General features: G+C 40.3%; 2 protein-coding genes across 8 annotated transcripts in view; one reads left to right on the forward strand and one right to left on the reverse strand.

Moving 5' to 3' along the window:
• Window positions 1-15,822, forward strand: part of GEMIN5 (gem nuclear organelle associated protein 5) — a 41,509-nt gene that overhangs the window by 23,661 nt on the left and 2,026 nt on the right. For 2 of the 4 annotated variants that reach the window (XM_027081448.1, XM_027081451.1), the window contains exons 16-27: window positions 1,536-1,763; window positions 2,779-2,892; window positions 3,643-3,765; window positions 4,539-4,634; window positions 5,061-5,198; window positions 6,206-6,353; window positions 9,413-9,532; window positions 10,060-10,270; window positions 11,328-11,582; window positions 13,036-13,198; window positions 13,827-14,331; window positions 15,698-15,794. In XM_027081448.1, the coding sequence (XP_026937249.1) occupies window positions 1,536-1,763; window positions 2,779-2,892; window positions 3,643-3,765; window positions 4,539-4,634; window positions 5,061-5,198; window positions 6,206-6,353; window positions 9,413-9,532; window positions 10,060-10,270; window positions 11,328-11,582; window positions 13,036-13,198; window positions 13,827-14,331; window positions 15,698-15,794 (2,198 nt within the window). Of the gene's footprint in view, window positions 1-1,535; window positions 1,764-2,778; window positions 2,893-3,642; window positions 3,766-4,535; window positions 4,635-5,060; window positions 5,199-6,205; window positions 6,354-9,412; window positions 9,533-10,059; window positions 10,271-11,327; window positions 11,583-13,035; window positions 13,199-13,826; window positions 14,332-15,697; window positions 15,795-15,822 lie in introns of all 4 variants that reach the window. The other 2 variants (XM_027081450.1, XM_027081447.1) reach the window with 1 other exon arrangement.
• CNOT8 (CCR4-NOT transcription complex subunit 8) overlaps window positions 3,688-15,822 on the reverse strand; it is a 49,893-nt gene continuing 37,758 nt past the window's right edge. The window contains exon 7 of one of the 4 annotated variants that reach the window (XM_027081461.1): window positions 3,688-3,799. In XM_027081461.1, the coding sequence (XP_026937262.1) occupies window positions 3,725-3,799 (75 nt within the window). In that variant the 3' untranslated portion in view covers window positions 3,688-3,724. Of the gene's footprint in view, window positions 3,803-6,713; window positions 6,817-13,164; window positions 13,279-15,822 lie in introns of those variants that run through there. The other 3 variants (XM_027081460.1, XM_027081462.1, XM_027081458.1) reach the window with 3 other exon arrangements.

The raw sequence follows: 15,822 nt of genomic DNA on the forward strand, positions 1-15,822 counted from the left end.
AAAAATACAAGATGAGCCTGCAACATCATATGCCACAAAGGAAGGAAGTGCTCAAAGAATAGAGATCATCAAAAGGACAAAGAAGCCAGCTTGAAGGGGCTGGCTACCCAAATCTGGGACAATCTGAACTTGAAATAACAGAATTTCATTTCTGGCTATAAAAGAATAACTGGTACCAGATTTGCCCACTCACCAGAAATAGCTAGAAAACTAGACAGAGTATATAAACAACTAGAAATATACCCGAAGAAATGAAATGATACATCCATATAAAGACCTACAAAAGAACGCTTATAGCTTTATCTATAATTGCCACAAACCGGAAACAACAACCCAAATGTACATCAGCTGGTAAATAAACTATGGTATATCCTGTAGTGGAATTCTACTCAGCAATAAAAAGTAACTACTTTTAAACACAGCAAAATGGATGAGTCTCAAAAAGGATTATGCCTAGCAAAAGAAGCCGGGCACAAAGACTAAATACTGTATAGCTAATACAGAGTATGAAATGTAGTCATAGGGCTTCCCTTGCGGTGCAGTGGTTAAGAATCCACCTGCCAATGCAGGGGCCATGGGTTCGAGCCTTGGTCCGGGAAGATCCCACATGCCGCGGAGCAACTAAGCCCATATTCCACAACTATTGAGCCTGTGCTCTAGAGCCCGCGAGCCACAACTTCTGAGCCCACATGCCACAACTACTGAACCCCGTGCACCTAGAGCCCATGCTCCGCAACAAGAGAAGCCACTGCAATAAAGAGCCCGTGCACCGCAACAAAGAGTAGCCCCTGCTCGCCGCAACTAGAGAAAGCCCATGCACAGCAACAAAGACCCAATGCAGCCAAAAATAAATAAATAAAATAAATTTTTAAAAAAAAGAAATGTAGTTATAAATCATATGAATTTCTAAAACAGACAAAACTGAACTACAGTGACAGCAAATCAGTGATTGCCTGGGGCAATGAAGTGCATAACCTAAATCTAATCGTGAAAAACATAAGGCAGACCCAATTTGAAGGAAATCTGACAAAATAACTATCCTGTAATCTTCATGAGTTTCCAGTCATGAAAGTCAAAATAAAATCTGAGCCTGTTCAGGCTGAAAGAAAGTAGAGACATAACAAGCCAGTGCAACATGTAGTCCTGGATTGATTCTTTTTGCTATAAAGGACATTCTTGGTACAACTGGCAGAACTTAAGTGAGGTGGGAGTAGACAGGAGTAATGTATCATCGTTAATTTCCTGATTTTAATGGTTGTGCTCTGATGATGTAGGAGAATATCCTTGTTTGTAGGATACACACTCAAGTATTCAGGGGTAAATGGGCATTGTGTTTATGATTTAATGAAGTCCCAAAAGGGTTTGGTTTGGTTAACGTTTTGATAATATAACTAAGAATTCATTGGGAAGAAAGGGAAAGGGCAAGAATGTTATCAAAAACAAGAGTAATAAGGTTTTGGAGATTATCTCCTAGGGTGCTTTTAACCAAGAATATATACTTTAATCTATCCTTTTCTGAACTGTGATTTCTATAGGCAAGAAAAATATTGAATTAGAGAAAAAAAGGCTCTCTCAACCTAAGCCAAAGCCCAAAAAGAAGAAAAAGCCCATCTTGAGAGTGCCTGTAAAGCAGGAATTGTGTGACGGGAATGAAGAAGAGAGTGTAAAGGAGAGCTCGGGCCCTGTTGAGAATGGAGTGTCAGACCAGGAGACTGAGGAGGAAGCCCGGGAGCCAGAGCTACCCTGTGGTGTCACCTCGGCAGGTATGTGGCCAAATCCTGTGTTTCACTAACTCTCTAGGACTTAGTAGTCATGACCAGGAAACTAGGCCAGGTCTACCTTTGACGTATTAAGGGGGTCTACTGGGTGACTGGGATGGAAATAGTGAAGTTCTATAGAGAAAACTTCTTATCAACTTGAGCAGGATAAGACTGTGGGACAAAGTGAAACTAGGGCAATGTATACATAGAAACTTACATGGGGAAAGCTGTAACAATATGATGTCATCAGCCATGTTTACTGAAAGAAACCATTGTCCCTTACAAATATCTGACCTAGAAACTATCACCACTCTGGGAACTTGCAGGCAAACAATATAAATAGGACTGACTCATGTTTAATTCTACAGCAGAATATTTTGATGTGACAGAATTTAAAATGGCCAAAATATATGGTACAGAGTCCTCCCTGACCCTCTCCATCCCAAGGGATGGCCACTGGGACCCACAGTTTGGGTAAATAAAGATCTAAAAAGTTTAATGGATTTATTTTTTAGAGTCATCGGAATACTTCTTTATCGTAAAATGTTCTTTACCCCTGTAGATCAACAACTTAGTTTGGGTCTTTTGTTTTTTGTGGGTTTTTTTGAGTTCATGGTGTGTACACTCAGGATTGTGACTCTGTATACACTTTAAATTTCTATTGGTAAAGTTGTTCCTTGTTTGTGGAATTAAATATGCAATTAGTACTTTGTCACCCAAGCCAAGTTTGGGAACTCCTAGACCTATGGTATAAAGCTGTGGAGGCTAGAACCTTTATAACTTTTCCTTAGATCAATTAGTCAAGAGTTCTAAGCAATAAACCTACAGATTCTTGGAAGGCCGTTTGTGAGATGGGGAAAGGGAGACTACCCATGCTTCCTATCTGAAATATTTCATCTTATATTTGGGGTAATAGATAAAATCACACCATTAAGACTGGTATACTCTTAATTTTTAAAAAGAACTAGATTCTACATTGTTCTTATCCACATTTTTTTTCTTTTTCCCCATGATGTAGTCTCTAAAGAACCAGTTATCTGCACTCCAGCATCCTTAGGCTTTGAAAAGTCAAAAGTCACCATTAATAACAAAGTCACTTTACTGAAAAAGGAGGTACCTAAAGAAAAGTCAGGTTGGTATTTAATAATTAAAATATTTGGGGGGACTTCCCTAGTGGTGCAGTGGTTAAGAATCCTCCTGCCAATGCAGGGGACACGGGTTCAATCCCTGGTCCAGGAAGATCCCATATGCTGTGGAGCAACTAAGTCCGTGCACCACAACTACTGAGCCCGCATGCTGTAACTACTGAAGCCTGCGCTCCTAGAGCCCGTGCTCTGCAACAAGAGAAGCTGCCGCAATGAGAAGCCCACACACAACAACAAAGAGTAGCCCCCTCTCACCACAACTAGAGAAAGCCTGTGTGCAGCAATGAAGACCCAACGCAGCCAAAAATTTTTTAACAAAAGAATAAAAAACAAATTTATTTATTTGGCTATTACAATAAATAAAATATTTTGTTAAAGTATCCTCAAAAATTGCATGCAACTGAAAACTCAAAAGTTTTCAGTTTTTCGTTTTGTTTTAGATTTTAAATATTTGTAAGTGTTTTGATTGTTTCGATTTGGGGTCATTTTTTTAGTACTTGAGGAACTGTCATTTTGCAGTTGTTGATGTTGCTTCACAAGTTTTCACAGGGACACGTTTGTGTGTGTTGTGAACATTGCCCCCAGCTAATTTAATTTGAAAGCTTCCTTATAGGAGTGGGAACTTTCTCTGCCTAGCAGTATCCCTCCAGTAGGTTACGTATACAATGGGCATGCATTCAGTTTTGTGTTTTTGATCAACTCTTCTTCAGACAGTCTGTACTTTTATTACATTTCAGAAGCCTTAATCAAGAAGCGAAAAGCTCGTTCCATGCTTCCACTGAGTACAAGTCTGGACCACAGATCCAAAGAGGAGCTTCATCAGGACTGTTTGGTATTAGCCACTGCAAAACACTCCAGAGGTACAGAAATACACTTCCTTGGCCCATCTGTAGTCTTCTGGGAACTGACACATAAGAAGTGCTTGTTTATATGTTATATGAATGAGCCAACAAATGTCCAAAATTGTTGTATTTCTGCATCATCCCTCCCCCACACCCTGCTGCCAGGTTCTGTCCACACTCTGACTGCTGTCAGCACTCTCCAGTGCCTTGGAGACATAATGCTCTGCTTTTCTATTATAAATCAAGTTGTTGCCAGCCATATGGGTGCTGGAATTGGTATGATGGCTTAAATATCTCAGCGTGAATCAATTCCATCAACTGTTTTTCCCCAGTAAACAGCATGTACATGTAGAAAAAAAAATCATTTGCTCATTGGAAATAACCCTTAGTACGGCAGTTCCTTTAAAATTTTTTGATGGAAGTTTTTGTCTATAGGTTTTTTTGGTTTCAGTTTTTCAAAGCCCTCACCTAATGTGTGTTATTTTAACATTTGAGCAACTTTTTTCTTTTTAATTTTGAATTTTATGTGTTGAAAAGGGATGCACATGATAAAATGAAATTCCAACAGTATAAAACCTGAGCCTAACAAACCTAACTAACAAACCTAACAAAGTATTTTCATATTTTGCCAACTTTGTAACCAGCAGGGGTCTCTGTTAGGGTAGACAAGGGCACAGGACGCTTTTTCTCAGCATCTGAAGTGGGTATTACATACATTTGGAAGTAACTGGACAGAAAACAGTAACCTATTAAATGACTTCATCTGAATTTTTGTCTTTCTGAATTAGCAGAGCCAAAGGAGGATGTGTCTGCTGACCTTGAGGAAAGACTTCACCTGGGGCTTTTCACAGACAGGGCTACCCTGTACAGAATGATTGAGGTTGAAGGTGAGACTAGTCCAATCAACACAATCCTGTCCATCTTTACGCTTCCCTAACGCTTTACACATACCTCTTTTACAGCTGCCATCCTGTGGTGTGGTAATGGTTAGTTTTACATGTCAGCTAACTAGGTTTTGAGTTCCCTTATTTACATGTTCATAAGCACCCCTCACTCGCATCTGTCACAGGACCCTAAACATACAGTGTTCATTCTGAGTGTCTGAGTACAAGTGAAAGTGGGTGGGTGGGTGGACAAGTGACTGAGTGGGCTTCAGTCCCCATTATGAACACTCTGGGAAGTGACTTACCCATCAGCCAGTGACTACATATTCTAGGAATTTATTCCTGTCGTTCATCCTGCCTTTCTTTTTCTAGAAGACAGTGCAGACAGATGTTTCTAAAACATCTTCCAAATATTTCTCCTCCAAACAGGAAAAGGTCACTTGGAAAATGGCCACCCTGAATTATTTCACCAGCTCATGCTTTGGAAAGGAGACCTAAAAGGTGTTCTGCAGACTGCAGCAGAAAGAGGGGAGCTGACAGACAATCTTGTGGCTATGGCACCAGTCGGTATGTTCTTTTCAACAAAAGCCCTAGCATCTCTAGGATACATCCACTAAAGATAGACTTGTCTTGAAGGACAATTTGGCCATGTCTAATAATTAAATTTAAAATCCACATCCCTTTGACCCAGCAGTTCTAACTGTAGGAATTTAACTGCACCTACACATGCAAAATGGCAGCTATATATGGACTATGATTGCAGTGGTGTTTGTAATAGCAAAAGATCACAAGAACCTCTATGTCCATCAGTATAAGACTGGTTAAATCTTCTATATCTATACAGTAGAAACTCCTATAGATACCCCAAAAATGAGGCAGCTCTGTACATTCTGATACAGAGCGGAGCTCCAAAATTTAGTAAGTGAAAAGAATCAAGGTATAGATGCACAACAGAATATTTAATACTCTGTCCTTGATACTTATACATGTGTGATTATATATTCATAGATTATTGCCAAAGGTTTCAAAAGAAACTAATAATAACGGTTGTCTCCAGGGAAAGGAATTTGGACAAGTTTGGGTAGTAGGATGCCAGGATAACAAGGAAATTTTTTATGCCATGCCTCATTTTTTAGCTTTTTATTGAAGTATGCCAGAGAGAGAGATGGAAGTACACAGGTCATGAGTGTACTTGAATTTCACTAACTGAATACACCCTTGTAACTAGCACCCATATCAAGAAACATAACATTACCAGCACCCTAGAAGCTTCTCTCATGCTCCCTTTCAGGCAGTCTACATGCACCCCAACAAGGGTAAGCACTGTCTGACTTCCATACTCATGTACATTTGAATTTTGTACTATTTTTTATGTATTACATAATCAGAGAAACAATTTACATTTCAAAATGTAGGGATGGGGAGAGGTAGATGAAACATGATCAGATGAAACAGCAACTGAATTACTATCTAAATGTTCTGCTTAATGCAGTGACTAACAAGCATTTTCAACCCAAATGTACGTGCTTTTTTTTCTTAAATCTGCTGTTTTTTGTTTGTTTGTTTGTTTGAAGCCGGTTACCACGTGTGGGTATGGGCCGTGGAAGCTTTTGCCAAACAACTGTGTTTTCAGGACCAGTATGTTAAGGCTGCCTCTCACCTACTTTCTATCCACAAAGTGTATGAAGCTGTGGAGCTGCTCAAGTCAAACCATTTCTACAGGTCTGTATGACCCAACAGTTGAACCAGCAGTTGGATGTAATGTGAAATTAATCTACGTAACAGTTCTGTTTCATTATAACCACCATAAAACCTTTATTGTAATTAAACATCTCAAATGTACACAAATATATGTTCGCTAGCTTAAACATCAGTGCACCCACCACCTATACTTAACAAATGTCAACTTTCAGCAATATTTGCTACTGATATATTTTTTTAATTTCTTTATTGTTAATACAAATAAGGAAAAGAGCATGACACAAATGAACAGCTTAATGAATTACTAAGAGAGGAACTTTTTTAAGCCCCACCCGTGAAGTGAGAAGTATAACATTCCAGACTTAGTTGAATTGCCTTTCCCCGATTCTGTCCTCATCCCTTCTCTAGGAGTAACCACTCTTCTGAGACTGGTATGAATCCTTTCTGTTCAAGTTATTATTCTTCCACTACAGTACATATTTAACTACAGAAAACAAAAGCAACAAAATATTTCTTGTAGACAGCATACAGTTGGGTCTTGTTTTTTATCCAGTCTGATAGTCTCTGCCTTTTAATTGGAGTGTTTTAATGTAAATATTAGTGCGACTGATTTAAATCTACCATGTTGCTATTTCATTTCTTCTTTTCCTGCTTTCTTTCAGATTAGTTAAATATTTTTTTATCTCCAGTACTGGCATGTCAGCTATAATCCTTTATTTTTTTTAATGGTTACTTTAGGGTTTATGATGAGCATTTTTAACTTATCAGTTTACCTTCAGATAATATTGTACCACTTCTTGCATACATCATACTTCTTTCTTTCTTCCTGTCCCTTCCACTATTGCTGTCATATATTTCACATACTATATACATGTTATAACCCCACATTACAATATTAGAATTCTTGCTTTAAACAATTACCTTTCTTTAAGTTTTTAAACATTTTCTTATATTTGCCCATATATTTATTTCCAGCACTTTCCATTCTCTTATGTAGATCCAAGTTTCCAATTGCTGTCAATTCCTTCTTTTCCGTGAAGAACTTCAACATTTTTTTTTGTAGTGTGGTCCCACTGGTGACATATTCCATCAGCTTTTGTTTGTCTATAAAAGTCTTTAATTTTGCCTCTATTTTAAGGGATCTTTCAGTGGGTGTAGACTTCTAGATTGGAAGGTTCTGTCATTTTGTGCTTCATAGATATCATTCCATTTTTTCTTGGCTTGCATTGTTGACTTGACTACTGCATTTATTCTTATCTTTGTTACACAGGAATTATGTCTTTTTTCTCTGACTGTTTTTAGGACTTTCTCCACCACTGATTTTCAGCCATTTCATGTGATGGCTTTGGTGAGACTTTCTTTTAATCCTATTTTGGTGTGTTGTCTTCCTTTAGAGAATGCCGGACTCTGTTTTGGCAAGCCGTAAAGTTACCTGCAGATCAACTTGATCTTTTCCTGGCTGTTTTAAGCTTTCTTAGGGCAAGTTCAGAGAAATCCATACTCTAGAATTAGTTTGCCCTCCTGCCTTCTGGTGTCTTTACCGAATGCCTTGGGTATGTCAACAAATCAGAACTCAAATGTCTGGGTGGTCAAAACTTTTATGTCTCCACAACCTGAGTGAGCCCTGGGAATTATTCAGCTTATCGTTCCCTGATTATTCTTTGTACAGCCTTAAGGACTTTCCTACATATGCAGAGCTTTGTGTTTAAACCAGAGACTCAACAGGATCCCTAAGCACTGTTGTGGAGCTCTTTCTCTGGACAGCTTCTTCCTTCCTACTGTCCTGCCCCACAAATTCCAATGGCTTCGTCTCCCCTCAGCCCTGACTGCTGAAGCTCTGCTGGGATTCCTTCTGGGAAAATGGTTTTAGGCAGAAAGCCAGGGCCATGATTGGGCTCACATTTGTTTCGTTCTCTCCGGGATGACAGTCCTGTGCTGCCTGGTGTCCAGTGGCTGAAAACAGTTGCTTCATGCCTATTTTCTCCAATGTTTTAATTTTGCAACAGGAGGATACATCTGGTCCTAGTTGTCACTCCATCATGGCTGGAAGTAGAGGTCTCAAATTATGTACTTCTTAAATATTGCTGTGTCTAAATCACCTTAGTCTAAAACACTTCTATTCTAGCTACAACTTTATGTTGGCTGCAACTCAGAAGTTGTATGTCATTTGGAAAATAGTAGTTCAGTCAGTTAACACAGATCCTCCAAATGTTAACATATCTCACTATAAAATATCAAAAAAAAATCACATTGCTTACTTCATCAGAAAAGTCTTTAACTTTGGGGAAGCCGTCAAGCTCACAGTGGCAGGCACAAGTTTCCTAAAACTCTAATTTTCACCTGAAAGCTCAAATTTTATCATTGGCAACAGTACTGTTGGTCGTTTTCCATGAAATGACAGGCTTGCTTTGTTCATTTTTGAGAAAACATCTGCCAAATACTCAACACTAAATAACTATAGTTTGTTTGTTTGTTAGTCATTCTTTCAAGAAGTAATGAGATTCCATCTAAAAAAAAGCAACTAGTTCAGCTTGCAATTCATTCATACAGGTTTTTCATAGAACCATTGTACTTTGGAATTCAGCAAAGAATACAAAATGTTCTTCCCATTTTGTCACATAGAATATTAACAGGATGTGCAAGATTTACTGAAATTAATCATTTCTCCTTTTCAAGGAAATTACCTTTTTTTTTTTAACGACAAGGGCCACTAACTGGATTCCTGCTCCAGGTGCCAGCAGTTTACCCACCATTGCTTTCGCATAATCAGTACAAATGTCAACACACTGAGAAAAGGCAAATAACCTCTTGACATTATTGTGAAAATAGTCTTGACCTCATGAACCCCCTAAAAGAGCCTTTGGAACTCCGGGAATCCACAAACCACACTTTAAGAACTGCTGACATAGGTGAAGAATTGAGCACAGCACGCAGTTCTAACTTGCCCTGTAATGCAGGGATACAGTTTTTTTATGGGAAGTTGGAACAAGACAGACAACACAAAGGGAACGGCTTATCCTACCTTGCAGCCCCTCCTAGGGCCTCTTTCAGATTGGCTAATTACCTATTCTTGCCTCTAGGGAGGCTATTGCAATTGCCAAGGCCCGGCTGCGCCCAGAGGACCCGATCCTGAAAGACCTGTACCTCAGCTGGGGAGCCATCCTAGAAAAAGACGGCCATTATGCCTTAGCAGCCAAATGGTAAGTCTGAGGGAAACAGGAGTGCACCCAAACAAAGAAGAGCTTTGAAAGAGCTGGACAAGGATGGAAGAAAGAAGTTTTGAGGTGGGGGTGAAATAACTAGCAAATTAAAAAGCGTATATGTATTAAAGCAGCTTCATAAGATTCATCAGGATCTACCTACTTGGTATTTATGTAAGTCACCATAACTTCAAGAAATCCAAGTCGTGGACTTGGAAATCACTCCTTTCTTTAGGGATGTCTTGTATCAGTAAATATGGGAAATGGGAGGGAATGCCTCCTTTGCTTGGGTTCAACTCAGCAACTGCTGAAGTTCCTTTATTTCCTTAACCTGTATAATGCTGCCTCTTCAGCTTCTGCTGCACTGGCCTCAGCCTTCACAGGGACAGCCACAGGTAATGACACACCTGGGACCACAGGAAGGCACGCAAGGCAAAGTGGACAGAAAGAGATGATTCAACCCTCTGGGGAGCAGGTGTAGGCGATCTGTTTATGACACTCTGCTTGAGTTTTCTTTTGTATTTTAGCTATTTAGGAGCCACTTCAGCTTATGATGCAGCCAAAGTTTTGGCCAAAAAGGGGGATGTGACATCACTTAGAACGGCTGCAGAGTTGGCTTCCATCGTAGGAGAGAATGAGTTGTCTGCTACCCTGGCTCTCAGATGTGCCCAAGAACTGCTTCTGGCCAGGAACTGGGTGGGAGCCCAGGAAGCCCTGCAGCTCCACGAAAGTCTAAAGGTCAGTCTGTTACTGCCTCTCCTGCTTTTAAGAGGGATGAGCCCCAAACCCTTTTCTAGTCAAATTCCAAGTGAATTACCCAGTTGCACAAGCTGTACCAATTTGGTAAGTATCCTTAGAAGTGTCCAGCAAGCCCTGGCCATACTATCCCATTTAAGTACTGTGGCTTATCAGTTGCCCCATTCAGAGTAAAAGATAATGTGGTTACTGACAGTAATTCCCACTGCTTAGCAGTCGAATAGCCTTCAGTCAGTTCAGCCCCTGTGTTTCTTCATTGATGTCATCAGCACAAAAATGAAGAGGAAGAGGGTCTGCTTTGAAGAAAATGGATTGGCTTTAACAGAAATCACGTTGCTCTACCTGTAGCAGCCCTCTTCAGCTGTTAGCTGTAATTCTGCCTATATGAAACAGAGACCTTCCCAAGCTTAAGTGAGAAAATATTATAGGGATATACAAGGAATCTCATGGCAACTGAAAACCCAGCAGAAGTAAGGATTTTTTTTAGACCTTTTCTCTGTGCTCTCTTCTCTTCCAGCTGATTCCCTCTGTTAAACCTACTTGGATACAGCCCCTAACCACTCCCCCAGCTCTCAGATCTACACAGCTTGTCTGGTCCAGCACCTTCTGCCTATGATGCTTTAACTTCTGTACGCTTTAATCTGAAGTTTGGGCAGAGAAAAGAACTAGATGAGTCCAGCCCATCTTTTCTCAAACTGGGCCACAAGTCTTAAGTGGCTGGCCTGCATGTGGCTTAAATTTCAGTGAGTAGGGCTATAGCTGGGGTGTCATATTACAAATATGGTTGCTAAAAAAAAAAAGTAATAAATATGGTTGCTTGAGCCCCAAGAGCTGTGGGTAGGAATCCCCCAAAAGGCATTTGGAAAAACTGTCTGTTAGATCACCTCTTTTTCCCTCCCACAAGACTCACTGGGCTGGCAGCACAGAGGGGAAGGCTGCTGCAAATGCAAAGGGGGAGAATCTGAGAGACTGGGGAGAGCTCTAGATAATGGAGCACTTCCCTGCATAACAGCTCCTCTCCTTTGTTATTGGGTTCCAGGGTCAGAGATTGGTGTTTTGCCTTCTTGAGCTACTGTCCAGGCACCTGGAGGAAAAGCAGCTTTCAGAGGGCAAAAGCTCCTCCTCTTCTTACAATGCGTGGCCCGCAGGCAGCGAGAGGCCCTTTGTGGAGAGGGTGACGGCAGTATGGAAAAGCGCCTTCAGCCTCAACTCCCCAGAGCAGTCCCAGGCAGCATTTCAGCAGCTGCAAGATATCAAGTACCCATCTGCTACAAGTAACACTCCCTCCAAACAGGTACCCCTTCTGCATGAGCTTTTGATATTAATCACTCAGTAGTCTGAGACTTCTCTAATCCATGTCTAGTATAATAAGGAAACATGTAGAATGCCAGTTTGTACTTCAGAAAAGATTAAGCCAGGCCCAGGAAACCTGGAAAGATCCCTTCAGATGAATTAGAGCCCTTTATCTTTAAAGTTAGTCTTCGATCCGAATTCCCTTCTAAAAGAAAAAGAAAAAAGTCTAAAAACAAAGAAAAGCACAGAAACTAATATAATAATAGGTACCCATCAATTAGAATTAATTAACAGATGTTCACATTTTGTCATTTTTGCTTCATGGAGTCTTTTGGTTTTGTTTTGTATACTCCTTTGCTTTTGGTAGAAGAATCAAGTTGAAGTCCCTCATGTTCCCTTCCCCAGTGCCATTTCCCTGCCCTAGCTCACAAAAATTTCAGCCCCTGCATCAGACCACATGTGTTATTTTGTGGCTTCCTTATGTGATCATTGTTTATAAGATCTTAAACATACCTGTGCACGAAGACACCCAGCAACCCCACTGCTTAGATATTTCACTAAAAGAAGTGAACCCAGGTGTCTACAGAGTCTTGTACAGAAATGTTCATAGCAGCTTAGTTCATAATAGCCAAATAGAAACAACACAAATGTCCATCAGCTGGTGAATGGGTATACAAACTGCAGTATATCCATATAGTGGAAAACTATACTATGCAACAATAAAAAGGAACAAATTACTAATGCAAAAAGAGTATCAGTGAATCTTGAAAGCATTATGGTAAGTCAAAGAATCAAGTCACAAAAGACTACATACTCTACTGTTCCATTCATATGAATTATAGAAAAGCCAAAATTATACTGGCAAAAACTAGATCACTGGTTGCCAAGGGATGGGGAGAGGGGAGGTGAATGCAAAGGGGCACAAAGGAGTATCTTACAATGAAAATGTTCTATGTCTTGATTTTGGTGGTAGTTATACCATATGTATGTGTGTGTGTATATATACCTGTATACATATATATATACACACACACATATATGTATTTGTCAAAACTCATCATATTGCACACTTAAAATTGATAAATCTTCATTACACTCCAGATTTTTTTTAATTACAGCTTTTAGTTCAAGAAACTCACTTTTTGTTTTAATTTTTGTTTAATTTTTTAAATTTTGTTTTAATTTTAATTTTTTGTTTTAATTTCCATTTAGCAAATGTCAAGGCATTTTCTTAGCATGAACAGACTCTAACACCAGACAGTGTATGTTGCTGTACAACTAAATATGAAAGTTTCCAGTGAGGAAGCAAAAATGGGAGGTGGAGATAGGGAGGACCTTTCTTAATTGTGGACTGTGTGTACTTCCCAAATGCAGTTAATAGGAACATTTCTGGTGTCATTCCCAGTGCCTGATGTGAGAGGATGTTTAACTGAGTCTCTGGCTCCTCTCTCCAGCTCCTGCTTCACATTTGCCATGACCTGACCTTGGCAGTGCTAAGCCAGCAGGTGGCCTCCTGGGACGCAGCTGTGGAAGGACTGCTTCGGGCTGTGATCCGGAGCTACAACTCAGGAAACTTCACCATCATGCAGGAAGTGCACTCAGCCTTTCTTCCAGAGGGTAAAAGACCCCCAGCTCTGATGGAGCACACCCACTAAAGGATGATATAACCACCGCCAGTGTTGTGGCACCAGGAGTACCTAGGTTATTGAAAGACAGACATGGGCCAGTGTGTCATATAGTAGGAAGTTTGAATTCTCTTACCCAACCTCCTTAAGAGGTAGCCAGAATGACTAAGCTGTTTTCCTTTACCTGGTCCTACCTACCTACCTCACTGCCTCCTATATACTTTCCTACACACAGCTCTAGAGAAATAGCAGTGTGCTCACAAGTTATTAAAAATGGAGAAGACATTCCTTGAGCTGCACAATTAGTCACTAACCTAAAACACTGTGGTTTTTCAGAGACACAGTGGGATCTTACCACCAGAGCCTTCAGTGGGACAGATGAAATACTTTTTCTATCATGCTTTAAATGGCCTGTAGCGATGAGGACACTGCCTTAGGCCAAGAAATGTTTAGCTCTGGTTGGCTTCTGGTGGAAAGCATGTGGTCCCATGGATCACTGCTGCTCTGTTTCTTGGGATCTGGTATGCCTCTTGGGTGACAGGAAACAACATGTGGGCAGGAAGCCAGATTTCTGACAGATAAAGAAATGAACAACCCTAAATCCTCTTCTTCTCTCCTAGGCTGTGACCACCTAAGAGACAAACTGGGTGACCATCAGTCCCCCACCACACCAGCTTTCAAAAGTTTGGAGGCCTTTTTTATTTATGGACGTCTGTATGAATTCTGGTGGTCTCTCTCCGGGCCTTGCCCCGAATCCAGCGTCTGGGTAAGGGCTGCTCACAGAAGGACAACCTCTGTTGAGCAGAGCCAACAGCTTGACAATGTCAGCCCTGAAGAAACTGACCCCAAAGCTTCCCAGCCAGAGCCAAGCAGGACTCTAGAACTAGACGTGAGACTCACAGAAGAAGGTGAGCAAATGCTGAACGCTTGTAAGGAGCTCTTTTCAGAAGAGCACGCTGGTCTCCAAAATGCACAGAGAACCATTGCTGAAGTCCAAGAGACTTTGGCAGAAATGATCCGCCTACACCAGAAGAGTCAGCTTTGTAAATCCACAGCAAATGGCCCTGATAAGAATGAACCTGAACAGGAAGCAGAACAGTCCCTCTCTAGTCCCCAGAACCAGTGGTAAGTACTGATTCAATACAACATGGAACTAAAATACCCTGCTGGATTCTCACATAGTACTTGATGAGATTGATCAGGTCACTTGGAAGCACCACAATGCAGTCATTAAGGCACAGGCTTTGAAGTCAGATGTGGGGTTCCAATCCTGGCCCTGTTCAGTGACCGCAGGCAGGAGTCTTTAATGTCTCTGAGCTTTAGTTCCCTCATCCATAAATGGAGTACGAACTCCATCCTTGCTTGTTTTGAGAATTAAACAGAATCACAAATATTGTTAATAACAACAGTACAATAAAATCCTACTTTTGTGCAATAGGTTCCTAAATCATCAATCATGTAAAATAGGGAGTTGCATTATTGCATCATTAATGAAAACCATTGATTTTCTTTTTTTTTTTCTTTTTTTTTCACCATACCATGCGGCTTATGGGATCTCAGTTCCCCAACCAGGGATTGAACCCGCACCCTCATCAGTGAAAGCAGTATCCCAAAAAATACACAAAAAGCGTAGTGTACAGAATTACACACTAAACTGTAAAAAATCCCAAATGATCAGATTGCTGCAGCATCCTAATCATTTCCATTGAAAATAAGGGCCAGGTAGATATAGATGATTATTAATCACTTTAGAGCCCTTTTGCATTATCACAGGGCACTTGGCTATGGGCATTTGCAGTGATTAACAGTTACTGATTAGTTGTTATGCCGAGTGCCTTTTACCTTGATTATGTCCCCCCGCAGCACAGGGCCTAAAATATAGTAACTAGCACAGTCAATAAACTTATAGCTATTATTACTAAACTTTTAAAAATTAAAGTTACATTTGTTGCTCTAAAAATACTACAAGTGAAATCTTGAGTCAGAGTTTTGAGTTACTTCTCTAGTGAGCTACCACACTCTAGGCAGCGCTTTATGTTTGGTTTTAGTAACAAGAAAAACACAAAAAAGTTCTCTAACCCAGCGGCTCTTAACCTTTGGATCAGAGGGCCCCTTTGAGAAGCTTAAGACACTCTTCCCAGAAAAATGTGCATCCACACACCCTGAGGGTAGGAACCCAGGCTCTGTCTAACCCATTCCCCAGAGAAGTCCAAGCCCTTTGCATTTGGCTGCGGACTGAATCCCCTAAAGGTCCTTAGTTTTCATTGGAGCTCTATGTCTAAGAAGTGGGGATTTGGAAAGTGGTGAGGAACAAGACTGCATTTTGAAAATTTTATATCACATCACATTAAATTCCCTTCTCTTAGCCTTTGTATTTAAAGATAAGAGATAAAGACCCAGGTGACAAAGTAATTTTATTTACAGGACAATAGACTTAAAAGTTAGGGGCAAGACGTATAATTTGTACTTTTTTTATTATTATTATCACTAGTAAAGAAGAAAAAAATGAACCAGTTTCTTTGCCTGAATTAACCAAAAGGATTACAGAGGCCAATGAGAGAATAGCTAAGTTTCCCGAGAGTATTAAGGTAAGATTTATATAGCAGTTCATTTGGT

This window comes from Aethalodelphis obliquidens, unplaced genomic scaffold (genome assembly GCF_003676395.1).
Source record: "Aethalodelphis obliquidens isolate GAN/ISIS:26980383/991018 unplaced genomic scaffold, ASM367639v1 scaffold45, whole genome shotgun sequence".
Lineage (NCBI taxonomy): Eukaryota > Metazoa > Chordata > Mammalia > Artiodactyla > Delphinidae > Aethalodelphis > Aethalodelphis obliquidens.